At 51.5% G+C, this 25,746-nt stretch overlaps 1 protein-coding gene across 1 annotated transcript in view; it reads left to right on the top strand.

Annotated features, from left to right (window-relative positions):
- Positions 1-25,746, top strand: part of NPLOC4 (NPL4 homolog, ubiquitin recognition factor) — an 80,854-nt gene extending 55,108 nt beyond the window's left edge. The window contains exons 13-17 of the mRNA XM_054458540.2: positions 10,455-10,526; positions 13,435-13,530; positions 15,020-15,136; positions 16,942-17,044; positions 23,208-25,746. Coding sequence (XP_054314515.2) covers positions 10,455-10,526; positions 13,435-13,530; positions 15,020-15,136; positions 16,942-17,044; positions 23,208-23,365 — 546 coding nt within the window. The 3' untranslated portion in view covers positions 23,366-25,746. The remainder of the gene's footprint in view (positions 1-10,454; positions 10,527-13,434; positions 13,531-15,019; positions 15,137-16,941; positions 17,045-23,207) is intronic.

Here is a 25,746-nt window from a genome sequence, read left to right as displayed (position 1 = left end):
TAATAAAAATAAAATTAGTCGAGTACTGTGGCATGAGCCTGTGGTCCCAGCTACTCAGGAGGCTGAGTCAGAAGGATCTCTTTAGCCCAAGAGTTCACGGCTGCAGTGAGCTATGACTGTACCACTGTACTCCAGCCTGGGTGACAGAACAAGACTCCTCCAAAAACATGCAGACATACATACGCACACAGAACACCGTTAGATGCTTAGGTGTTCAGCTGCTTCCCACTGAAGGTGAAACTCAGGCCCATGCCCCTCATCGTGCATCAGAGCTGAAAACCTCCTGGTATGGATGTGACGTGCAGGCATCTTCAGCTTGCCCTTTCATGCCCATCACGCCACAGCTGGCTTAACTCTTGGCCCTCCTGGTTGTGCTGCTGCAGCCTGCGGGACAACCTCTGAGCCTCAGCTTGGGCTCCTAGAATCATAAGTTCTCTGGAAATGTTCCCCAAGTAAGTCTCCCGACTGGCTCCGTCTATGCTCCATGTTTTCTGGTGATTCACTGTGGTGTCTGGGCCCCTCAGGTGTTCTTTGGTACAGAGGAGCCCTCCTCATGTTCCCTCTCTGACACCAGGGTGTGGTGGGTCCACCGTGGAAGCATGTCTCTGCTGTCAGCACGTCCCAAAGACATTTTGAGATGGTCTGGGACTCCATCCAGGGCGTAGCGAGGCTACTAGCTCTGCCCAGAAGGTCTAAGTTATTCCCGCGCCTCTGCTTTCAGGAATGCTCTTTCCTGCGCCTGTGTGATGTGTGAGGATGTGGCAGGCTACGACCCTTCTGCCACAGAGATCACACAGCCTCCAGTCCTTTTATTCCCACTCCTGTGGACATGGGACAGTGGCTCTAGTGTCTGGAATCTGACTTGGCTTTGTAGCTGTGCCCTTACCACCTTGCTGGCTGGCGCCCGGGAGTATACGGTTCCCATGGACTGCCTTCACTGGCTGATTTCTGTAATTGTGTGGGGGAGTGAGGAGAGGTGGCCTTGGTGCTCTGGAGGACTGGCGCCCCTCTGGCTGGAGCCAGTTGTCTCCTCACTGCCTGCACTTATGCCAAGAGTCTGGGCATCTACAGGGCTTATTCCTCTGGGGCAGGGAGAATTGGTTGATTGGGTTTGAGGGAGCCTCTTGAGGACAAGTAACAATTAGGCATTTTGACAAGGGGCTGGCTTCCAGTTCTTTTGTGACATAGTGATTTTATTAACTGACTTTTTTTTTTTTTTAGATGGAGTCTGGCTCTGTTGCCCAGGCTGGAATGCAGTGGCCCAATCTCAGCTCACTACAACCTCCGCCTCCCAGGTTCAAGCAATCCTGCCTCAGCCTCCCAAGTAGCTGGGATTACAGGCACCCGCCACCATGCCTGGCTAATTTTTTTGTATTTTTAGTAGCGACAGTGTTTCACCATGTTGGCCAGGCTGGTCTCAAACTCCTGACCTCAGGTCATCCACCCGCCTTGGCCTCCCAAAGTTCTGGGATTAAGGTGTGAGCCACTGCTTCCAGCCTTACTGTGTTTTAAAATCTCTATTTTCTTCTCCTTCAGCCATGAGGAAATAGTCTGACGGGCGTAAGTCCATGGGTGGGCTGGCCCAGGGCTGCTGGAGATTTTGTACTTCCATGCCGTGTCTCTCCCAGGCGCCCAGCTCTGGGCGTGGGAGGCTGGCCCTGGGCCTTTCGGAGCTGAGCGGGGAGTGAGAGCTATTGTGTTTGGGTGGCCAAGCCCTTGGTAGCACTGACCTGATTCACTGTGCGATGCTCTTACAGCATCCATTCTCTCATGTTTAGAGAACACCTGTGAATTGCTAGGCCCTGGAGTTCATGGAGAATGGAGTAGGGCTCCCTGCATCGGGGAGACTGCTGCAGCAGGGGAGGGGGGCCACCACAGCGGAACGGGTAGAGAAGCTTGGAGTGCCCTGGTGGGTCGAGTCCTGAGAGGGAAGAGAAGGTGTCTATTGACAGAGCAGCTCTGGGGATGTCTGGAGGAGATTGTTTAGACAGAGGCAGCAGCCTGTTCCCTGCGCAGAGAGTGATAAGCAGGGTGGCCTGCTGGGGTAGAGGTGGGAGGGGCCCCTGGAAGCTGAATCTATGGTTGGAAGTGAGATGGGGGCTTCTGAAAGGTGCTGAAGGGAGATGGCTGTGCCGGGGCTGTGAGACGATCACTGTGGCTGCTGGGCTCGGAGCTGGAAAAGGAGACTAGGGTAGAGAGTAGAGATGGCTGTACAGTAGTGAGGGGGTTGAGTGTGTGATGTAATCGAGAGAAGAGGCAGGCAGACTCCAGGGTGTCCAGGCCAGGCTGAAAGGCTGGGGATCTGTCGGTGATGTGCTAGTGCAGGGGCACCACCCGGGGTGAGCGTATCGCTCGGGAGAGGCTCATGGTACAGATGGTGTTGGGGTGATGCTTGAGGCCTGGTGAGAGGCCGAGTTGTCCATCCTGGAGGGGATGGCTGAGGAGAACCCCTCCTTAGGGGAATGAGGTAGAGAGCACCGGGAGGCAGGAGCTGGGGAGGAGGGACAGGAGCATAGCGCCCTGGAAGGCAGGCAAGAAAGGAGCTCCCTGGTGAGTCAGGAGAGGAGGCTTTGCCTTCAGCAGCTCAGGGGTGTTGGGAGCTTTGATGAGCCTGGCTGAGTAGTAGATGAGTGGCTGCTGAGAGTGAGCGCATAGAGGAGAATGGGGGGTGAGCTCACAGAGAAGTGGGGGTGAGCTCACATCAGCAAGCTGCATAACTCTTTCGGGGGGTTTCACTGCAAGGGAGAGCAAAGGACAGTCACCAGTGTGGGAAGTGGGATTGAGAAGTTTTCTTGTTTGGGTTTTTATTAACGTAAGGGAAATACTGGCATGGGCGTGTACTGCTTCCTGGTGTCCAGCAGAGGAGCTAATTGGCACACAGGAAGGGGCATGGTCTGTGTGTGTCAGGGACAGCTTTGGGGCATCTGGAGACAGGTCAGTACAATGAGGATGGGAGGCAGAGGTGGGTGGAGCTGGCAGGAGCGATGGGATGCAGAAGGTTTGGGGATCAGCTTGCTCACAGGAAGCCACAGGGTCAGCTGAATGGGGAGGCTGGAGTGGAGACCACCTTTTAGACCAGGAACTTGTGAAGGGGGTGTTGTCCAGGCAGGAGGGAGAGGCTGGCAGCAGGAGGGTCTCAAATCTAAAGATCCACATGCATCAGACAGCTCAAAGTCTCTTTATTTATTTTTGAGATGGAGTCTCGCTCTGTCACCTAGGCTGATGTGCAATGGCACGATCTTGGCTCACTGCAATCTCCGCCTCCCTGGTTCAAGCAGTTCTCCTGCCACAGCTTCCCAGGTAGTTGGGATTACAGGCGCCCACCACCACGCCCAGCTAATTTCTTTTTTGTATTTTTAGTAGAGAGGGGTTTTGCCATGTTGGCCAGGCTGGTCTCAAACTCTTGACCTCAAGTAATCCACCTGCCTTGCCTCCCAAAGTGCTAGAACTACAGGCGTGAGCCACCACGCTAAACAATAATGCGTGCCGTCTATGCTGTGTGCACCTGTGGCCCCAGCTACTCAGGAGGCTGAGGCAGGAGGATCGCTTGAGCCCAGGAGTTCGAGGCTGCAGTGAGCTTTGATTGCACCACTGCACTCCTGCCTGGGCAACATAGTGAGACCCTGTCTCTAAATAAATAAATATGGAACATTTTAAATATGAAATGAAATGTATGTTTATTATGAAAAAATTAAATACTGTAGATTGGTAAGAAGAAAACGGACGCCCCCTAGCACCCTTTGTGATATGGATAGGCTTTGTGTCCACACCCGCACCTCATCTGGACTTACAATCCCCAGGTGTCAAGGAGAGATGAGGTGGAGATAATTGAATCTTGTGAGTGCATTCTCACAAGATCTGTTGGATTTATAAGGGGCTCTTCCCCCTTTGCTCGGCACTTCTCTTTCCTGCCACCTTGTGAAGAAGGTGCGTTGCTTCCCCTTCCCCTCCTGTCATGATTGTAAGTTTCCTGAGGTCTCCCTGGCCGTGCTGAACTATGAGTCAGTTAAACCTCTTATAAATTACCCAGTCTTGGGCAGTTCATTATAGCAGTGAGAAAACGGACCAGTCGCACCGTTTATCTGTTGAGAGCTTCCCGTGGGTCAGATGTTAGGCCTAGGGCCTGGGGCGCCATGGTGAGCAGGTCCCTCATGGTCCCTCTTGTTGGAAACTGTGGAGGTGTCCTGTTGGGGAGCAGGGCGCGCCGAGGTGGCCATTCACAGTGCTGAGACTGGAATGTGTGAGAGGAAGCCACGTGGAGTGGAATCTGCTGAAGCCATGTACCTGGAGAGCACAGCATGCACCTGGGGGGGCCAGTCTAGCTGGAGTGGCTTGTGGTGGACAGTGGGAGGCCATGGAAAGAGTTATGGAAAGTGAGTTCTGGAATGTTCCTGCTGGAAGTGTCAGGAGGGGTAGTCTGGAGGCAGGAATCTTTTGCAACAATCCAGGCATTGGATGCCAGTAGCCTGAGTCAGGAGAAGGCAGCAAGTTTAGAGGAGTGGGGCTGAAATCCAGGTCGGAGAGGCAGTGGACAGGTGCTGACAGCGGATGGAGTGGGCAGGGGAGGTCCCCACTGTAGAAGACCCATCCTGGGCTGCAGTGTGGGGAATGGTTTGCAGTTGGGGAGCCCAGTGAGAAGCTGGTGGTGTTGGCAATCCAGGCCACATGTCAGTTCCCTGTGGCCTTGGGGACAAGGACGGTGTGCTGGGACTGAGAGCTTCGGAGGCCTGGCAGGCGTGCAGAGAGGAGCCACAGGCTCAAGCCAGGTTCCTGGTTTTGGGGAGCAGGGTTGGCACTGGTGCCATAGTAGAGCCATGGGTCTGTGTGGGAGGATGGTGAGTCCAGGTGCCAGCACACGGAGTTTGAAGATGGAGCAGGACAGATGGTTGCCAGGACTCAGATCTGGAAGCTCAGGCAAGAGACACAGGCCAATAATGCCCTTTACAGACTATCTGTGGAGAAAGCCTAAATTAACCCGGAAGTAGACGAGCCAGGCCGTGGTTCAGAGGGAGAAGAGAAGAGGGCATTGAGCTAACCCGGAAGTAGATGAGCCAAGCTGTGGTTCAGAGGGAGAAAAGAAAAGGGCGTTGAGCTAACCTGGAAGTAGATGAGCCAGGCTGTGGTTCAGAGGGAGAAAAGAAGAGGACGTTGAGCAACTCCAAGGATGGCTGCTCTAAAGAGGTCAAGGAGAAGGGTCTAGGAGAGGTGGGAGGGTGATGTACTGGTGCCAAGGGACAGTGCTGGGGTCCTCTGTCTGGAGAGCTGTGCGGACAGGCAGTCTGGCGAGGACTACGCAGTGATGGGGTGGGGCGGGTCAGAGCGCCGTGGGGAGCTGAGGGGGCATAGGAGCAACAAGGGAACAGCGTTCCTTCGAGGAGCCGGCTGTGGAGGGGCCAGAGGGCATCTCTGAGGAACCCACTGCCCCTTGCTGCAGCCAGGCATTGCTTACTCAGCAGGCCGTGGGGTTTGTTGGCATCTGGCACTGTGAACAGCACTTGGTGGACCCTGTAACTCATTCTTAGTGCATACTTTAAATTGCTTGGGATGAATTCCCAGAACTAGGATTATGTTGTTGAAGATTACTGTGTACTCGAAGGGTCTATGTGTCCTCCCACGTTTCCTCTGGGAATGTGGCAGGGTGGACATTTGCAGGTGGTGCTGCAGACCAGCCTTGCCCTCGCACCCGTGATGCTGGCAAGGACCAGGACGGCCCAGGACCCCGCTCTCTGTGCTGCTTTCACCTCAGGGAGTCTCCTGTGTTTACTGACTGTTTTCTTTGTGAGTAGCCTCTGTGTGCACTTAAGTGTTTGTAAAGTGATTCATCATTTTTGGCATTCATTTGTGAGGTCTTTGTATATTAACCCTTTGTCGTGTGTTGCAAACACACGCCAGGTTTTCATTCTTTGTCTTTTATACAAAGAAGCTGAAATATTTTCTGATTTCAAAGATACCTTAACTCTTTTTCTTGTAATTTCTGCCTTTGTCATCATACTTTGGAAGTACAGTTGTCCCTCAGTTGACACAGTGGATTGGTTCCAGGACCTCCGTATATACTCAAGTCCACATGCACTCACGCCCCAAAGTGGACCCTTCCATCCACATGCACTCACGCCCCAAAGTGGACCCTTCCAACCTGCTTATATGTAAAGTTAGACCTCCGTATACATTAGTTTCCCAGCCCTCGAATACTGTATTTTCAATCTGTGTTTGGTTGAAAAAAGTCTGCCTATAGGTGGACCTGCTCAGTTCAAACCTGCGTTGTGCAACGGCCAACTGCCAACTGTAATTCTTTCCCCCAGAACTATGCATCTACCTACATACTCTTTCCGTGCTTTTAGGATTTAATTTTACTTTGAGATCCATAATCCATTTATGCATGATACTGGTACAGGTAGGAATCTAGCTTTTGTGCTTCTTTAGATGTTTGCCTGGTTGACCTGGTCCCACTGTTCATTGTAAACCAAGGTATCTGTGTCTCCTCATGTCTTACTTCTGGTCATCGTCCTCTGTGCCACTTACCTGCAAACTATTCTTTGTTGTTACCAAACTGCTCTGTTTGCTATAACCCTGTAACCCACTTTCGTATTTGTTGGGACAAGACCCAGCAGCACGCAACTTTTTAAAATAATCCTTTTCACTCATAAGAGATTGTGTTTGCTTCCAGCATTATTCAGGCCAGTTCATCAATTAATCAAGAAACTGCCATTGAGAGAAGAGATTCTGAATCACTTATTATAGCATATTCCTAGTCTAAGAGAAAATTTTGCATCTTCCCTTGCGGTGGAGGTGGGAGAGTCTTACTCAGTATGAGACGGCTGTTGGGGTCCGAGCCTCAACTTCAAGGTTACCAAAGGCAGGAGAGAGGCCTGCGTGTGCCCTGGCCCTGCAGCACTGGCACTGACTTGGGAGGCGGGGAGCGTGCGCACATGGTGTGGGGGGCCCAGTCTCTACACGGCTGTCCAGCTGTCCTTGCCGATCGCTTTAGGAGGTTCATTCATCTTTGTAACCCTTCCTGTCTTGGACAGCAGTAGTGCCTGTGACCAGTGTGGTTGTGAGGACGAAGTGGCTCTGTGCACACAGCTGGCCCCTGAGAAATGCCAGCTGCCAGTTCTGTGTGCGTCCAGTCATTGCACACGGACTGGACTGTTCTCTAAGTGGTGCTTTTAAGAAACCAAATGTCAGCCGGGCGCTGTGGCTCACGCCTGTAATCCCAACACTTTGGGAGGCCAAGGCAGGTGGATCATGAGGTCAGGAGATCGAGACCATCCTGGCTAACACGGTGAAACCCCGTCTCTACTAAAAAGTAGAAAAAAATTAGCCAGGCGTGGTGGCAGGCACCTGTAGTCCCAGCTACTCGGGAGGCTGAGGCAGGAGAATGGCTTGAACCCGGGAGGCGGAGCTTGCAGTGAGCCGAGACTGCGCCACTGCACTCCAGCCCGGGCAACAGAGCGAGACTCCATCTCAAAAAAAAAGAGAAACCGAGTGTCTGAAAGCTTTGGTTTTTCTGAGTTATCCTGTGGCGGCTCAGATCCTGGTGTCATTTCTGCCCCTTCTTGCCAGTTCTTAGAAAAGCAACACATTCAGGATTTCATTTACCTTTTCTAAAGCAGGGTTGATGCCATTCAATCAATGGAATTCACTGTTGTCCTGGCACAAAGCCCACATGCTTTTGTGTTTGTGTATGTGTGTTTGTTTGTTTTGAGACAGTCTTGTAGAGACGGAGTTTCGCCATGTTGTCCAGTCTGGTCTCAAACTCCTGACCTCAAGCCATCTGCCCACCTCGGCCTCCCAAAGCGCTGGGATTACAGGCATGAGCCACTGTGCCCTGGGCATCCCCAATGCTTTTGAGCTAACAGAGACATCGATCCCTGGATTTCTTTTGGTGTCAAGACCTTGGCGCCACTGCTTCCAGAAGTGGCCTCTGGCGGGTGGCGAGGCATTGGGGCCACAACCTCTGACCTCCTGGTGCCTCGCTCCAGGTGGAGATAAAGCTGCTGACACTTTAAAGGCTGCCAAACTTAGAATTAAGACATCCTCCTCCCAGCGCATTCCAACTGACATTTGCTAAGGCCCATAAAAAGTAATTGCCTTTTAAAATGGTGTGTAGGCCTAGGGATTGGCTGGCGAAAACATCTGAGTGAAGGCTTGGGGGAGAGGTAGAAGTGACCTGTTTCCCCAGGGAGGAAAGGGAGATACAACACCTTTATTTTCTTGGGGACTGGAAAAGGTGCAGTTGGGTAGTTAAGTTTGAAAGAGAATAGCATGACACAGAAAAAGAGAGAGGGGCATTTCACAAGAAAAATCCCTAGAGGGGGAGATTAAAGTGAACAGGTGCTGGAAAAATGTTTCTGCATATTAGAGCTTAATTAGATTTGAAGATGAATTCCAGATGGGCTAATTATGTGTGAGTTGTTGCAGGTTATTTCTTGTAGGGGCAAGTGGGTATTTTTGGAAATGGTGGTTTAGTTTGATTGGATTTGATTTTTGCCTCCTACCAAATCTCCATTGAGAAACCACCTCTTCTGGGGCCCCAGGACCCCATGCAGTAGGCCCCGTGTCTTTAGTGCCCCCATCACAGCCAGCAGAGTGCAGAATGCATAAGCCCGTCCTGAGTGGCAGCCACTCGTCACGTGGAAGGAGGACACACGACCCTCACCCGAGTCGGTGGAAAGTCATTTCAGTGTCCAAGGAAGGCAAACAGAGCAGAGCTGTGTATTTGCAGGAATGTGGCCTTTGATGGGGCGGGGAGCAATACGTGAAATGGGAATCGAGTCCAGGTTCGTTCTCCTGCCCTGGAAACATTGGTGGGATCTATTTGGACCATTTTTCCCTGGGAGGGTAGAGGCAAGTTCTTGTTGGCAGCTCTCTAGCTGTGAGTAGAGAAAAGGTGTGAGGGTATGGAGAACTGAGACACATTTCAGGCCAGAAATTGAATTAAAAAATTTTTTATTATTTTTTAAGACTAGTCAAGTACAATACTGAGGAAGCAGGAGGGAGTAGAACAAGGAGTTGGATCTGTAACTGACTGTTAACAATCAACTGAGGTAACTCACCACCTTCAGACCAGCCAGAAATTTTCAAACAAGGAACAGGGCCAAGGGCCAAATGGGGCCTGGGTCTTCTCATTAGTACAATAGACTTGGTTTGACTTGGGAACAGCTTGTGATGATTGTCTCAGAAGACAGCGGGGCTCCCTGACGTCCCCAGGAAGGTGTGGTTGTGCTGGGGGTGGCCTCCGGTCACCCTGCACACCTCGGGGAGATTTGCTTGGCAATCATTTCGGGTCTGAGAGCTCCAATAAACGTAAACTTTTGTGTAAGGCCCTATAATTGGAAATTATGGATGTATAATTTATGTATGACAGTGAATGATTTATATAATGTTAAGTGATGATTTAGATAGAAAATATGACCCCCTCTTGCAGAATCTTTAATGAAAAGCTTTGGTTCTTATGAATTTATTTCTGGAGCTCTGTTTGAACTCAGCATGTTTGACATAAATCAGATCTAATTGTCATTTTATGATTAATGAACATATGCTGGCCGTTTTTCCCCATAATTAAACTTTATGTTCCATACATCTGACAAAGCAAAACAAGTTGAGACTTTGACAGATTGGTGTGGGGTTCCCGTGTCTTCGTATTTGTGTGTGTGCTCATTTGTGCATGCCTTTATTTTATTAATGTCCAAGTACTCGGTTTCTGGAAAGTTGGGTTTTCAGAGGTGTAAGATTCTAAGAGTTAGCATTCAGACTGTGAGGCTTCATGTGCTTTTGGAGGATAGACAGGGCACAGGTCCAGCCCAAGGGGAACGCGGACCCTTCTGCCTGTCGCAGATCACGCCTGAGTGCCAGGCCAAGCGCCATGGGTGGAGGGGAGGCATTTGATGTGCTCTCCCAGTGGGGAGTCCCAGTGCCCGAGAGCACGACTGCTTTCTCTGGCTGTGGTTATAACGAGCTCCAAGAAATGGTGGAAGGTGGTTTCACTGCAAAAATATGCACGTTTTCCTTTCTGCTATCCATACACTTCAATAAGATGTGAAGTAATTTAAAAAGTGAAGGCCGGGCGCGGTGGCTCACGCCTGTAATCCCAGCACTTTGGGTGGCTGAGACGGGCAGATCACGAGGTTAGGAGATCGAGACCATCCTGGCAAACATAGTGAAACCCTGTCTCTACTAAAAAATACAAAAAAATTAGCCAGGCATGGTGGCAGGCACCTGTAGTCCCAGCTACTCGGGAGGCTGAGGCAGGAGAATGGCATGAACCTGGGAGGCGAAGCTTGCAGTGAGCGGAGATCACGCCACTGCATTCCAGACGGGGCAACAGTGCAAGACTCTGTCTTAAAAAATAAATAAATTAATTAATTAATTAAATAAAAGGTGAGACAAGCATGTGAAAGGAAAATCATTTCCACTGATCGTCTTTGCTTACCGCTGTTCCCCTCTGACTATTGCAGGACGTAGACAAGTTTGGCAACGAGATCACCCAGCTGGCCCGGCCCCTGCCTGTGGAGTATCTCATCATAGACGTAAGTGCCCCGCATGCACAGCTTGGGCAGGTGGACCCATCGGGCACCTTGTAGGTGGGACTGCTGGGTGGTGGCTGCTCAAGGCAGGAGGCTGCAATTTAAGGCACCCTCTGCCTTGTGCAGTGCCTACCCCAGAACAGGCACCCAGGAGGTGGTTGTAGAATCACTGAGCGTGCGGTGTTGCTGAAATGCTCACAGTTTTAAGGGCTTTTTGTTTTAGTCTCAGGTTTTTATTTCCTTGACGTCAACCTAGGGGTTAACTGTCCCCATACTAAAGTACAAAGGACCACCCACCCCAGACTAGGCAGCCTCTGGAAGGCAGTGAACCCCCATTGCTCGGGTCTCCAGTCACCAGAGCATCAAGCAGTCTTGTCCAGATGTGCTGTGCTTGGTGTGTGGCTGTCAGCTGTCCTGCACGTGCAGGTGCTTGCTCTAGCCCCAGCACAGCTGCCACAGCCCACAGTGTGTCTGGGTCACTCTGTCCAGGGTGGTTCCCAGGGGACACACCTGTGACTCAGTGTTCTTGAGTGAGGGCTCAGCGTGGTTTCCTGGGTGGAACTCCAGGAGCCACAAAGGCCTCTGGCTCTTCCACATCTTCCCTGTGTCTCGGCTCCTTTTTGGAGGCATTTTATGGTCATGGAGACATGGCTGTACCATTGGCCACAGGGCAGCAAGGATGGCAGGATGAGCCTTTGCAGAAGCCAGTGCATCAGCCCCACCAGAGCTCTGTCCAAAGCGGACGGGAGGCGGCTCATTTCCTATGGCGCTGCCACGCCAGGATCTATTCAGGCTGCATTTGAACTCGGATGGGCATGTGATTCAGGCAGTAAAATATCATTGCATTCGGAGCAGCAGATCCCCACGAGCCAAGCCCATCGATGCACCATTCCAACTGACAGCTCCCGAGAACATAGTTATTACCTAGGCCGTGAAGGCATCTGGTTTTTAGACTACCTAGGGTGTAATTAAGATGAAAACAGATTGATGGAGCATACACCCAGGAGGAGCCGGCATGATGTAAAACCAGCTTTCTCAGGTCTTCTACCCCGAGCAGCCTCCCCACCCCTTTCCTCTTGTTTTATAAAAGAAGTTAAGTTTTTGCCTTAGTGCAGTTTTTCAGAAGTACTTGTTTGTGGGAGAGCATTCTGCTCTGTGATGCCCGAGCTCCTTGACCTTGTGGAAGTGAGGCATGGGGAGTCCTTGAGAGCAGGTGCCCAGAGAGGTGTGTCAAGCTCCATGCCCAGCCCTGGGCCACAGGCGCTGGCCTGGGCCAAGGTTCTTAAACCTTGGGATGGGATGGCTGAGCAGGCAGGAAAAGGCACCAGCCAGTGTTACTGGGGTTTCTTTGTGGGTTCTGGGGGCATCATCTGGCTGATAGACGATGGGTAGGGTAGGGAAATGGCTTCAGTGTAAGATGGGAACTGATGCCCTGCCTTGGGACATCTGGGATGGGCTGTGTGGACTTTGGTTCTGTTCCCCTCCAAGGGCCAGTTACAAGGTCTGCAAGACCCCCCGCCACCCGTCAGTCCCACTAGCTCGCTCACTAGCACATGTTCTGGGGGTGCTGCCCTCTCCATTTCTAGGCCTTCCCAAAGGACGTGCCTGAGCGGGCCAGGCTTTTGTCTCTGCAGGAGGTCAGCACCTCTCCTGTCTTCAGCTGGGACCCAGCACTGTGTGTACCAACACTATGTGTACCAGCCCCGTGCCGGGCACCCAGGAGGCGAGTACTCCAATCATCTTCATCCTGAGGAAGAGTCAAGTGAGGCCCAGGATCCCTAACTGACGAGGCCATGTAGCCGCCACGTGGCACTGCGGCCCGAGTCTTCATGACCCGCCGCTTGCCCATGAAGGGCCAGCTCAGGCCAGAGATGCTGCCGGTGGCTTAGCTGTCCTTCCAGAGCGGCTGGCGCTGGCACAGCAAATCCTGGGCCAGCCAGCTCAACGACTCACTGCCTTTGCTGATGCAGAAAACAGACCAGAACCACACTCATTCTTTAGAAATAGTCCCAAAGGAACCAGAATAGTTCCCCTAAATCTGAAAGAGGTGTGACCTCTGCTGCTGCTGTTGTGTTGCAGAGAAAAGCAGCATCAACTCAACTCAGTGCTTCTTTGGGGAGGGGTGTCTGTCACGAAGAATAAAAGTTGTATTTCTATTGATTCTTGCACATTTACCACTGTCTCTGTAGCATCTATTGATTATATCTTAGGTGCAAAGTGCCCTCTGTTGTCATTAAGGCCTGTCTGAGCCAGTGAAGGACTGAAGGACTTAGCTGGCCTTTGGGTATCAGCTCTGAGGGAGAGAGAAGAGCTGAACCCTGTGTTCCTCAAGGGCCTTACATTCACTGCTGCTTGGAAAAGCCCACAGCTCCATGGAGTGGCTCCCAGCATTCAGAAGGGGCTTAGCAAGCTGCTGGAGGGTGCTTTGTTTCTTGAAAGCTGGCTGATTCCTCATTTGCCCTCCAAATCCAATGACACGAATTTCTCTTGAGCAAAGTCAGCTCCTGAGACGGCCTCCTGGCCCCTTCCATTCCTTTCTTGTCACCTGGACAAGGCGTCAAACCAGCCTTTAGTTCCTCCATAGCAGAGGGAGAGAACCTGTGTGACTCTGAAGGGAAGCTGTGCCACGAGGGGAGTCCCAGTGCCCTTTTTGTCCGATGTCGAGGCCGGTACACAGGCCAGAGGCTGCCCAGATATGGTGTAGTTTGCCTCCAAGATGGTGGAGTTTCCAGGTGTTCGTTTAGAGATGACACTAATAGATAATGGTTCCCTTTGATGGAGAGCTTGTAGAACATTCTCAGAATTGCTGGGAGTCGTTAATTCGGGCTCTGGGAGATGCTCTGGGCTGGCTGGGAGTCGGCCACACCATTTTCAGCCGTATTTATCATGGGTTTGTGTTTTTCTTCATTAGATCACAACAACTTTCCCCAAGGATCCAGTTTACACTTTTTCTATTTCGCAAAATCCATTTCCTATTGAAAACCGGGATGTATTGGGTGAGACACAGGTGAGCTCTTTGTCTTTAGAAACATAATTTAGGGTAACTGCTGATTGTTTATCTAGTGTCAGTATTGTTTTTCTAGAAAACATCAAGCTTTCAAACGCTCCCGATTCATTCTTGTGACAGGCCAGCTAGGGCCTACTGTGGGGCACTGTTGGTCACGTGGACGCCCTTCCCATGGCTGGGTGATGGACGGCCACAAAGCCTCATCCCCTGACGTCCTCAGACTGGCCACATCTTCAGTGGACCTCGTAATTTTCCCAAATGTGTTGCTTTGTGTCTTCTGCCAGCAGCCTCGTCACTGTTGGTTTGGCCTGGCCCCTGCCTGGTCACCTGCTGCCCTTCTCAGGCACCTTGGGGCTGTGTGGCCCCTCTCGGCCTGGCCTCGGCTTTCCCGTGTGTAGTGTTGATCTGCTTAGCGTGGCTCCCGTGCTGGCCTCTGCTCTCACTGGCAGATCAGGCCAGGTCCGATTTGCTGTCACGCCTTCTGCATACTGTGTAGACAGGCTGTTTACACACGGTTGTTCTTAAATCATAACTTGCTAACAGACATTTCAGAAGGTGGTCAAAGAATGTCTATAATGAGGTTTTCTTCAGTGGCTGACAAAGCTTCTTCTATGCTTTGATCCCCTCAGTGCCCATCTGCCCAGGGGATTTGGGGTGCTCACAGAGGTGCAAAGCCAGTTATTGGGGTGCACTCTTGAAGCTCTGTGTTTGGTTCTGCTGAAGATGTCTGTGCTGCATCACGGCTGCCCTGCACATTCCTCCCTCTTGCCGCTCTAGATGGAGAATACAGCTCGACAGGAAAAGCCAGACGTGTCTCCCTGCCCTGAAGGGGGCGCCAGGCCCCTCCCACAGCCCACTCTCCACCTGGGGACCAGGGCGCATTTCCATCTCTTTGTGTCTCTGTCTGAGTCAGCTTTTTTTTTTTTTTTTTTTTTTTTTTTTTGGAGACAGAGTCTTACTCTGTCACCCAGGCTGGAGTGCAGTGGTGCGATCTTGGCTCACTACAACCTCCACCTCCTGGGTTCAAGCGATTCTTCTGCTTCAGCCTCCCGAGTAGCTGGGATTATAGGTGCACGCCACCAAGCCTGGCTGATTTTTTTTGTATTTTTAGTAGAGATGGGGTTTCACCATGTTGGCCAGACTGGTCTCGAACTCCTGACCACCTTCCTGCCTCGGCCTCCTAAAGTGCTGGAATTACAGTGTTAGCCTCCACACCTGGCCAGTCTGAGTTAGCTTTATAAGCATGTCTCCTTGCACATCTGGGTAGTCAGGTGTGCTGAGAGCATCTTCTTTGGAGAAGATGGCAAGAGCTTGCTTTGCAGCTGCCTGCTCCTCTTTCTTGGACCCTGTTCGTGGTTGCAGAGGCAGAGGGAGAGGTGTCTCTCAGCATTCAGTGTATTGAGTTGTGTCTTAGTAGGAAACGGCTCTGTTTCGGGGTCTGGCACTGGGGAACTGTATGGAACATTCATGTTTATTCCCATTCCTCTAGGACTTCCATAGCTTGGCCACCTATTTGTCCCAGAATACCTCATCTGTGTTCTTGGATACCATCTCAGATTTCCACCTCTTGCTGTTCCTGGTCACCAATGAAGTTATGCCTCTGCAGGTGCGTGTCCAAGTGTGGTGTCCGCTTGAGCAAGTGGGCTTTGCCCGCAAAGAGATGCCTGTGTCTTGCTTTCTTTCCTCCCAGACCAGAGCGTGATTGGGAAACTGGGTCAAAGCTTGGGGTCACAGGTTGTCCCCCTCATTTGTCCTGTGGGCAGAGTGTAGCCAGCAGCTTTTCACAAGAAGCTTGTTGATAGAAAGATGAATTTTTTCACCTTTAGCGTTTTCATTGAGTGTACCTCTGTGAGGAAGTACGGTTTCATCTGTTACAATCAAATGGGAAGCAGAGGTGATTTAGCTCTGCCTCCAGCATTAGAGTTAGACAGTTTAAAAAATTCCTGTTCTAACAGTTTCAGAGTCACAGCCTCTGCTTTTTACTCATATCTCCCCTCCTCCCAAATCAACTCTGGTTTTATTGCCTTGGCCCAGAAGGCTTGGCCAGCTTCCAGACCCCAAGCTCACAGCTGCACAGTTGGCATTTTTAAGAGACACCGTGGGGGGAGAAGAGGGCGAGTGCTTTGCAGAAGTGGCTGCTCTGGGTAGTGGGAGCCAGTGGGCAGCAGCCCCCAGGAGGTTCTTGCCGTGTGTGGGGGTCCGACTTTGGCTTTTTCTTCACTGTTCAAGCCAACAGGAAATGCCAAAGAGAAAGGAGCAAATTCTTTCTGAGCTGCTCCGCCACTGACTCAGAACCTTTCCCTGAAGGAGACAGAATAGAGAGGCTCTTCCTCCCCCGGCCTTTCTCTGTCAGGAAGCCTATAGCTGTTCTTGTATCCTGCTAGTTTATTTTGTGTCTGTATTTTGTCTAAAACCACTCACTCGGGTATTTGACATCAGGCACCTCGTGCCTCTTCCCTGCCTGTGCCTTCCCTAGTCAGCCCAGGGAATTGCACCTCCTGCTCCGAGGTTCAGCTGCTGCTCATCTGTCTGGACAGGTGGTGAAAGGTGAGGCTCCCTCTACACCAGAGCCACCTTGCTAGTATACTGCGCTATTTTTGCAGTCATCTGTTGGAAGAAATTCTCTGGAGGTACTGAGAGCTCCTGAAGGCTTTATCCGTTTCTCATATATGAATTATTTTTTTTTAAGACGGACTCTCGCTCTGTTGCCCAGACCGGAGTGCATTGGTGCAATCTTGGCTTACTGCAACCTCTGCCTTCTGGGTTCAAGCGATTCTCCTGCTTCAGCCTCCCGAGTAGCTGGGATTACAGGTGCCCGCAACCACGCCTAATTGTTATATTTTTAGTAGAGACGGGGTTTCGCCACATTTGCCAGGCTGGTTCTCAAACTCCTGGCCTCGTGATCTGTCCGCCTCTGCCTCCGAAAGTGTTGGGATTACAGGCGTGAGCCACCGCACCCATTCTTAATGCATTAATCCCCTGCAGTTTGACTCGGAAGGCAAGGATAGAGAGTGCATTTTTCCAGACACGATGGAGAGGAGAAAGAGGCAGGGGAATGAAATGTGAGGGAGGAGGACACGTCTCACAGCCAAGACTTCCGCCCTCCATCCCAGCCTCCAGGACGAGAGGCATGAGCTCCTATCTTCCGGGCTGTTGATCACCGTCAGCGCAAGGCAGAGGCACAGATGCCCGCTTGGGCCTATTTGGGAAGAATTTAAATGCTAGTTCAATTTAGCACTTGAGTTTATAGATGTAAGTTGTGGCAGTTTGCATTTTATAGTGATAGCCTCTAAGATTTTTAAAACGTTCTCAGAAATACGTCTTGGTGTTGGGGAAAAAGAAACCTGTTCTAGCAGGAAGCTGCTCACCTTAGGCACAGCAAAGTGGAATCTTCCTTTTGACTTCTTGTAGGACAGCATCAGCTTGCTGCTGGAGGCCGTGCGGACCAGAAATGAGGAGCTTGCCCAGACATGGAAGAGGTCTGAGCAGTGGGCCACCATCGAGCAGCTGTGCAGTGAGTACCCCCACCCCCTGCCCTGGCACCCCGTGGCTGGAGCTGGAGAGCAGCCCACTCCGCACAGCTCCCCGCTGCCTGTGGTGCCTTGGATTCCGTACCCAGCTGCATCCCGGCAGGTGCCATGGGTAATGCGACGAGTAGAGACTTGACCTCCCTGCCAGGCACGTGGCAGTTTCCTGTGATGTAACATACATGTTGTCCAGGCCATATGTCTTAGGTACACAGCCCTGTAAATTTTATAAATCTATACATCAGAGATAACTAATCTCCAGACATCCTAGGAGCACTTTGAACATCATTGTCTTAAGAGAATCAGAAACTTTATGGAAGCGCCAGAAGCGCGGGACCTTTTGGTCTCCTTGAGAATTTCCCTTTAGTGCTTAAAGCTCTAAGGAGGAGAAGCCTACAGCATCCGTGTTCTTGCTGGCGGACACTACAGAATGGACTGCAGGCATCGCGTGTCTTCCGGACCCACAGTCACCAAGTCCTGAACGATTCCCCACCTGTGAGAGCCTTCTGTCAGCATTGCTGCAGGGACTCCTCACGCACCGTGATGCCCTGTGCAGCCCAAGTGCCTGCCCTGAGTCCATCCAGCTGAGAACACCAAAGTGCCTGAGAGCTACAGCCTTGGACAAACACTAGAATCCTTCTATTAACACAGCCTTCAAAATATGTATCAAACACCTTTATACCATTTTCTCTCTCTCTTTTTTTTTTTTTTTTTTTGAGATGGAGGAGTTTGGCTCTTGTCGCCCAGGCTGGAGTGCAGTGGCACCATCTTGCCTCACTGCAACCTCCACCTCCTGAGTTCAAGCGATTCTCCTGCCTCAGCGTCTCGAGTAGCTGGGACTACAGGCATGCGCCACCACGCCTGGATAATTTTTGTATTCTTAGTAGAGACGGGGTTTCACCATGTTAGCCAGGCTGGTCTCGAACTCCTGACCTTGTGATCCGCTTGCCTCTGCCTCCCAAAGTGCTGGGATTACAGGTGTGAGCCACCACGCCCAGCTGTTTTCTTTTCATACAATTCTTTGTTTATTATTTTTATTTTTGTAGAGACAGGGTCTCACTCTATTGCCGAGGCTGGAGTGCAGTGGCACAATCATAACTCACTGCAGCCTCAAACTCCAGGCTCAAGTGATCTTTCTGCTTCAGCCTACTGAGTAACTGGGACCACAGGCTTGCAACACCACACCCAGCTAATTCTTGGGGCTTTGTTGTTGTTTTTGTTTTTTAAAAATAATTTTAACTTTTATTTTAGATTCACAGGGTACATGTGCAGGTTTGTCACCTGGGTATATTGCCTGATGCTGAGGTTTGGGGTATGATTGATCCCATCACCCAGGTACTAAACATAGTACCTAATAGTTTTTCAGCCCGCCCCCCCCCCCCCCCCGCCCTTTTTTTTTGTTACTTTTTTGTATGTGTGTTTTTTGAGCTGGAGCCTCATCTGTCTCCCAGGCTGGAGTGCAGTGGCGCAATCTTAGCTCACTGCAAACTCTGCCTCCTGGGTTGAAGCAATTCCCCTCCCTCAGCCTCCCAAGTAGCTGGGATTACAGATGTGTACCACCACACCTGGCATTGCCATCTTTATGGACGTGAGTACCCATGTTTAGCTCCCACTTATAAATGAAAACATGTAGTATTTGGTTTGCTGTTCCTGCATTAATTTGCTTAGAATAATGGCCTTCAACTGCATCCACGTTGCTGCAAAGGACATGATTTCATTCCTTTTTATGGCTGCAAAATTTTTTAGTATTTTTGTATCAATGAGGTCTCACTGTGTTGCCCAGACTGGTCTCAAACTTTGGCCTCAAGCATTCCTTGCACCTCAGGCTCCCAAAGCCCTGAGATTATACCTGGGAGCCACTGCACCCAGCCCTTTGATGCAGTTCTAACAATGACACCAGTCTTTTTTTTTTTTTTCTTTTTTGTTTCCCTTTCAGAGACAGGGTTTCACTCTGTTGCCTAGGCTGGAGTGCAGTGGAGTGATCATAGCTCACTGCAGCCTTCAATTCCTGAGCTCAAGCGATCTTCCTGCATCAGCTTTCGGAGTACCTAGGAGTATAAACATGAGCCACTACACCCAACTAATGTTTTTGGTTGGTGGTGTTTGTTTTGTTTTGTTTTGTTTTGTTTTGTTTTTTAAGAGATGGGGTTGGCCGGGCCCGGTGGCTCACACCTGTAATCCCAGCATTTTGGGAGGCTGAGGCAGGTGGATCACGAGGTCAAGGGATTGAGACCATCCTGCCAACATGGTGAAACCCCATTTCTATTAAAAATACAAAAATTAGCTGGGCATGGTGGTGAGTGCCTGTAATCCCAGCTACTCAGGAGGCTGAGGCAGGAGAATCACTTGACCCAGGAAGCGTAGGTTGCAGTGAGCCAAGATTGTGCCACTGCAATCCAGCCTGGGCGACAGAGCGAGACTCCATCTCAAAAAAAAAAAAAAAAAAGATGTGGTCTTGCCATGTTGCCCAGGCTGGTCTCAAACTCCTAGGCTCAAGTGATCTTCCTGCCTTGGCTCCCAAAGTGCTGAGATTACAGCTGTGAGCCACCGCACCTGAACTTTTTTTTTTTCTCCTTTTTTTTTTGAGACAGGGTCTCACTCTGTCACCCAGGCTGAAGTGCAGTGGCGCTTGAGGTGAGTCTCACCTTGACCTCCCCAGGCTCAAACAATCCTCCCGCCTCAGCCTCATGAGCAGCTGGGACTACAAGCATGTGCCACCATCCCTGGCTGATTTTTTAAATTTGTTGAAGAGATGAGGTCTCACTATGTTGCCCAGGCTGGTCTTGAACTCTTGGGCCCAAGCGATCCTTCCGCCTCAGTGCTGAGATTGCAGGGGTAAGCCGCCATGTCCAGCCAACTCTTTAATAATAGGCAGTTCTGACTGGTGTAAGATGGTATCTCACTGTGGTTTTAATTTGCATCTCTGATGATTAGTGATGTTGGGCATTTTTTCATGGGTTTTTTGTTTGTTTGTTTTGAGACAAAGTCTTGTTCTGTCGCCCAGGCTGGAGTGCAGTAGTGTGATCTCAGCTCACTGCAGCCTCCACCCTCCCGGGTTCAAGCCATTCTCCTGCCTCAGCCTCCTAAGTAGCTGGAATTACAGGTGGCTGCCAGCACACCCAGCTAATTTTTTTAGTTTTAGTAGAGACAGGATTTCTCCATGTTGGCCAGGCTGGTCTCAAACTCCTGACCTCAAGTGATCCGCCCACCTCGGCTTCCCAAAGTGCTGGAATTATAGGTGTGAGCCACCGCGCCCGGCCCTCGTGGGTTGTTTTGTTTTGTTTTGAGACGGAATCTCACCCTGTCACCCAGGCTGCAGTGCAATGGCATGATCTCCACTTACTGCAACCTCCACCTCCTGGGTTCAAGCAATACTCCTGCCTCAGCCTCCCGAGTAGCTGGGACTACAGGCATGCGCCACCACGCCTGGCTAATTTTTATATTTTTAGTAGAGATGGGGTTTCACCATGTTGGTCAGGCTGGTCTCGAACTCCTGACCTCAGGTGATCCACCCGCCTCGGCCTCCCAAAGTGCTGGGATTACAGACGTATATACGCAAGACACACAGATCAGCTCAGGTTGGGTCATAGGCCTAATGGTAAAAGGTAAAACTATGAAGCAGGCTGGGCATGATGTCTCATAGCTATAATCCTAACACTCTAGGAGGCCAAAGCTGGAGGACACTGTAGCCCAGAAGTTTGAGACCAGCCCACACAGCATAGTGAAGCCCCGTCTGTACAAAAAAACAATATTAAAAAAAAAAGAATTAGCTGGTGAGTAGGCATGGTGAGTGGTCCACACCTATAATCCCAGCTTCTGGGGAGGCTGAAATGGGAGGATCCCACGAGTCAGGAGGTTGAGGTCACAGTGAGCCATGATTGTACCACTCCAGCCTGAATGACAGAGCGATACCCTGTCTTAAAAACTGTAAAACAGTTATGAAGTTGAATCTCTTCAGGGCCTTGGGGTACACAAAGATTCTTTTAGGCAGGATGCAGGACCTTGGGGTAGAACACAGAAAAACACTGGCATAAAAATAGGTAAATTGATAAATAAATTTATCTAAACAAAACACTTGTGCTCATCACGGGGCACTGTTAGAAACATGAAAAGGCACCAATGGGGGACGCAGTATTAGCAGTACATACACACAACATGACTTCTATCTGAAACTTAAAAATAACTCTGCCTGTTGATAATCAAACAGAAATAGCATAAGAAGAAGCTGGGTGGAGGGTGAAACGTTTCACAAAAGGAAATGCAGGTCGGGCGCGGTAGCTCACGCCTGTAATCCCAGCACTTTGGGAGGCCGAGGCGGGTGGATCATTTGAGGTCAGGAGTTCGAGACCAGCCAGGCCAACATGGTGGAAACCTATCTCTACTAAAAATTTAAAAATTAGCCAGGTGTGGTGGCATGTGCCTGTAATCCTAGCTACTTGGGAGGCTGAGGCAGGAGAATCTCTTGAACCCAGGAGGCAGAGGTTGCAGTGAGCCGAGATCATGCCATTGCACTCCAGCCTCAGCAACAAAAAAAAAGGAGATGCAGGAACAGTCACTATCATTAGTCATCAGGGAAATGCAAATTAAAACATGAGAAACCATTACACATTCATCAGTGTGGCTGAAATTAAGAAAACGCGACAATGTCAGGTGTGAGTGAAGATGTGAAGCAGCTGGAACCCTTGCAAACCCTTGCAAACCTTGCAAAACCGTGCCACCCTCGCGAGAACTGTGTCTCAGGCTCTTAGAAAGTTCAGCACACAATTCATTACCCTGTGGGCCAGCAGACTCATTCCTAGGTGGGTTTTTTTTGTTTTGTTTTGTTTTTGTTTTGGGATCGAGTTTCGCTCTGTTGCCCAGGCTGGAGTGCAGTGGCGCGATCTCGGCTTACTGCAACCTTGGCTCACTGCAACCTCCGCCTCCCGGGTTCATGCCATTCTCCGTCAGCCTTCCTAGTACCTGGGATTACAGGTGCGTGCCACCACCCCCAGCTAATTTTTGCATTTTTAGTAGAGACGGGGTTTCACCATGTTAGCCAGGATGGTCTCCATCTCTTGAATTTGTGATCTGCCCACCTCAGCCTCCCAAAGTGCTGGGATTACAGGCATGAGCCACCGCGCCCGGCCTGTTTCTTGTTTTTGAGATGGAGTCTCGCTGTGTCGCCCAGGCTGGAGTGAAGTGGCAGGGTCTTAGCTCACTGCAGCCTTCCCCTCCCGGGTTCATGGGATTCTCCTGCCTCAGCCTCCTGAGTAGCCGGAACTGCAGGTGTCCACTACCACGCCTGGCTAATTCTTGTATTTTTAGTAGAGACTGGGTTTCGCCATGTTGGCCAGGCTGGTCTCAAACTCCTGACTTTAAGTGATCCACCCACCTCCGCCTTCCACAGTGCTGGGATTACAGACGTGACCCACTGCACCCAGCCTCACTCTTTGTTTTTATCCAAGAGAAATAAAAACACAGGTCCACAGAGAAATTGTAGAAGAATGATCCTGGCAACTTTGTTCATATTAGCTCAAAACTGGAGGCTGGGCATGGTGGCTCACACCTGTAATCCTAGCACTTTGGGAGGCCAAGGTGGGTGGATCACCTGAGGTCAGGAGTTCGAGATCAGCCTGGCCAACATGGTGAAACCCCAGCTCTACCAAAAAATATATAAAATTAGCCAGGCATTGTGGTTCATGCCTGTAATCTCAGCTACTTGGGAGGCTGAGGCAGGAAAACCACTTGAACCCGGGAGGCGGAGGTTGCAGTGAGCCAAGATCGTGCCACTGCACTCCAGCCTGGGTGACAGAGCAAGACCCTATCTCAGAAAAAAAAAAAAAAAAGCTGGAAACAACCCAAATGCACATCCCCCGGGGAGTTACGTTATTCACAAGGAGAAGCACCGTCTGCAACAAAAAGGAACCAGCAAGCACAGGCTCCCTGTTACTCCCCATGGTGCAGGAGGCATTTTTTTGAGTCTGTCACAGCCAAGGGCATTAAGCACTTCAAAGTGTGCTTGTGGTGGGAGTGCTGTGTGGGCAGGACCAGCACGGGGTGGGATGTTGGGGGCGGGGAGCTCTCAGCTGCCTGCCCCTGCCCCCGTGCCCACACTCTGGCGGTCTCTGGTGGCCAGAAATGATGAGTGCCCATTTCTCTTCCACCCTGCAGGCACAGTTGGCGTGCAGCTCCCAGGTCTCCACGAGTACGGCGCCGTCGGGGGCTCCACACACGCGGCCACTGCAGCCATGTGGGCCTGTCAGCACTGCACGTTCATGAACCAGCCAGGCACAGGCCACTGCGAGATGTGCAGCCTCCCCAGGACCTAGGGCGCCTGCCCTGTGCTGGCTAGGACCGGGCCCAGCCCAGCCCTTCCTGAAGCCAGAAGCGTTGCTGAGTGTGTTCCCCCTAACTGCCCCACAGTGGGCAGCCCTGGAGGGACAAGGGGCTGGCTGTCCTGGGCTCCCTGACCCACTGAAGCTTCTCAGCACGTTCCTCCCTGGAGAGCGGGCGCCACGGCTGGTATTCTGCAGGCTGAATGCAGTCTCCAGACTGGAATCGCAGAGCGGCTCCTCACGCCTAATCCTGTTGACAAGCCCCCCACTGTGTTGGAAAGACCTCTCACCTCTACGTGGCACCTGGAATTGGGTAGCATAGGGAGGGGCTGATGCTGCCACCACCCAGCCTTTTCCTTACTTTCAATGCTTTTTGTTTGGCCTCCCTGCCCCCCACATTTTTCTGGCTGGGAGCTCTTGGTTGCCCCCTTGTCTGACTGCTTGGTGGCAGACACCCTGCCTGTGAGGGCCACTTTCCTCTTCCAGTAGCTGTTGTCTGGTGGGGATGCAGTGGCCCTGGACACAGCTCCCCTCTGCAGGTCTGCAGGTTGGTTTGCTGCCCGCCCTCCTTTTCTCACCCGACGTCCAGGTGGGATTTTAAAGTCTGCATTGGTTATAATAACAGTTATCAGTAATTCCTGCCCAGAAGACTTTTATTTATTTTTTTTTTTAAGATAAAAACTGCACAAAAGGGGAGAGAGACTAGTTTCCACATCGTTCCCTCCTTTAGTGAAGCCCCCGAGGTTGTGTCCAGGGTGATGAGTGTGGACGGGGGCACCAGTCAGTTCTCCCTTGAAGTAAACCTCAGTGCCTGAGACTTTTCTACCAAGCCACACAGCTGCAGCAACTGCAGATACTGCAGGCTGAGCAGGAGCAGTGGTGGCGCCTGCCCTGAGGCTGCCCTGCGATGGCCTGGGTGGGAGAGCTGGGTCAACGGTGCCGATGCTCTGGCTCTCCCCAATACGCTGCTTCGTCCCACTGCACCGCCTGGCTGAGGGTGTTAGGGGCTGTGCCTCTTGTGAGGGCCATTTGGGACCTGTAGGGCACTGCACAGTTGGATATTGTACCAATAGAGGGAGCCTGGGCGATCTGGAACAGCACCTGGTGGGGTCCCGCGTGTGTGCTCTGTGGGCTCTGCGTTCCTCTGTGGCGTGGCCGGGCTGGGGCATGGCTCTTACCCGGGGAGTGGTGGGCATCTCGATGCTTCTTTGCCTTAATTATGGCCACATCTGGGCTGCTCTGCACCCACGGGAGAGGCTGGCCCAGCTGCAGACTGCTTAGGGACTTCTGTGTCCATCCTGGGGGGTTAGCCCACATGACCCCCCCACATTCTTGGCACTGTGAACAGAGAACATTTGCCTGTTGGCTTCTCAAGTGGTCAGGGCTGTGGCTGGCACCTCCAGGTCCGCCTGGCATGGGACACCAAGTGGAAGGCCCAAGCAGCTCATCTGCTCTTGGGACCAGGGGCCAGTTGGGTTGGGTCTGGTCACGGCAGAGCTGTTGTGGAGGGTCAAGAAGGGTGGAGACGAGCTGGGTTGAAGCGGACTGCTGCGGGTGCAACTCCCAGCTTGCCCACCACGGGCTGTCTGCTCTCCCTTCTAGCAGCTGTCATGCTGAAGTTTTGTCTTCTGCTGTCTCCTCTGGTCCCGAGATCAGCTGTGAGCCTAGGTGGCCAAGGCTTCCTGCATTGCTTCCCTGTGAGTCCAAGGCCTTCCCCCACCACTGGGCAGGGGCTGGACAGCACGGACTTCTAGAGAGCCACGTTGCCAGTTCCTCTCCCACTCGCTCATCCTTATCCACCACGCTATTATAGTTTCCGTTGTCCTCCACCAGCATTTCCCTTACTCTGAAGTTCCGGCATTCACATCATTCATGTTTTCTTTTGTCTTTTAGCTAAAGGAAAAGCATTGGCGATTTGTCTGATTCTGGTTTTGAGTTACTCTTTGTTCAGTAATGCACTTTATTTTATTGTCCAAAGAGAGTCAGAGCTAAGCATACAGGCTTGGGGGTGAGCCCTGCTGTGACAGTTCAGGCCCTGGGAGGCTCAGCCACCTCCTCTTGTGGGAGGGAGGTCTCAGCCCCACCTCGCATCTTCACCTGCCCTTGGTGTGGACACACCCTCTCATGCTACCAGCACCATAACCCAGTGGGGGTGACTGGGTGCACACCTGCCCAGGTGAACACAGCGGCTGCCAGTCTCCTGGCCCAGAGAGGAGGTGGGGCCTGGCCCTGGCTCCCTCCAACCAGCTGCTCCTGGGACACAGGTGCTCCTGCTTCGGCTCTGTTTCGGCTCACAGGTGTGCATCACTGGGCTTGGATTCGCATTACATTGACCCCAGCCCTGCAGTGGAACCTAATAAAAGCGCCTGAAGCAA

Source organism: Pongo pygmaeus, chromosome 19, assembly GCF_028885625.2.
Source record: "Pongo pygmaeus isolate AG05252 chromosome 19, NHGRI_mPonPyg2-v2.0_pri, whole genome shotgun sequence".
Lineage (NCBI taxonomy): Eukaryota > Metazoa > Chordata > Mammalia > Primates > Hominidae > Pongo > Pongo pygmaeus.
The sequence above is the reverse complement of the archived record's forward strand: the minus strand, read 5'-3'. Positions and strand labels throughout refer to the sequence as shown.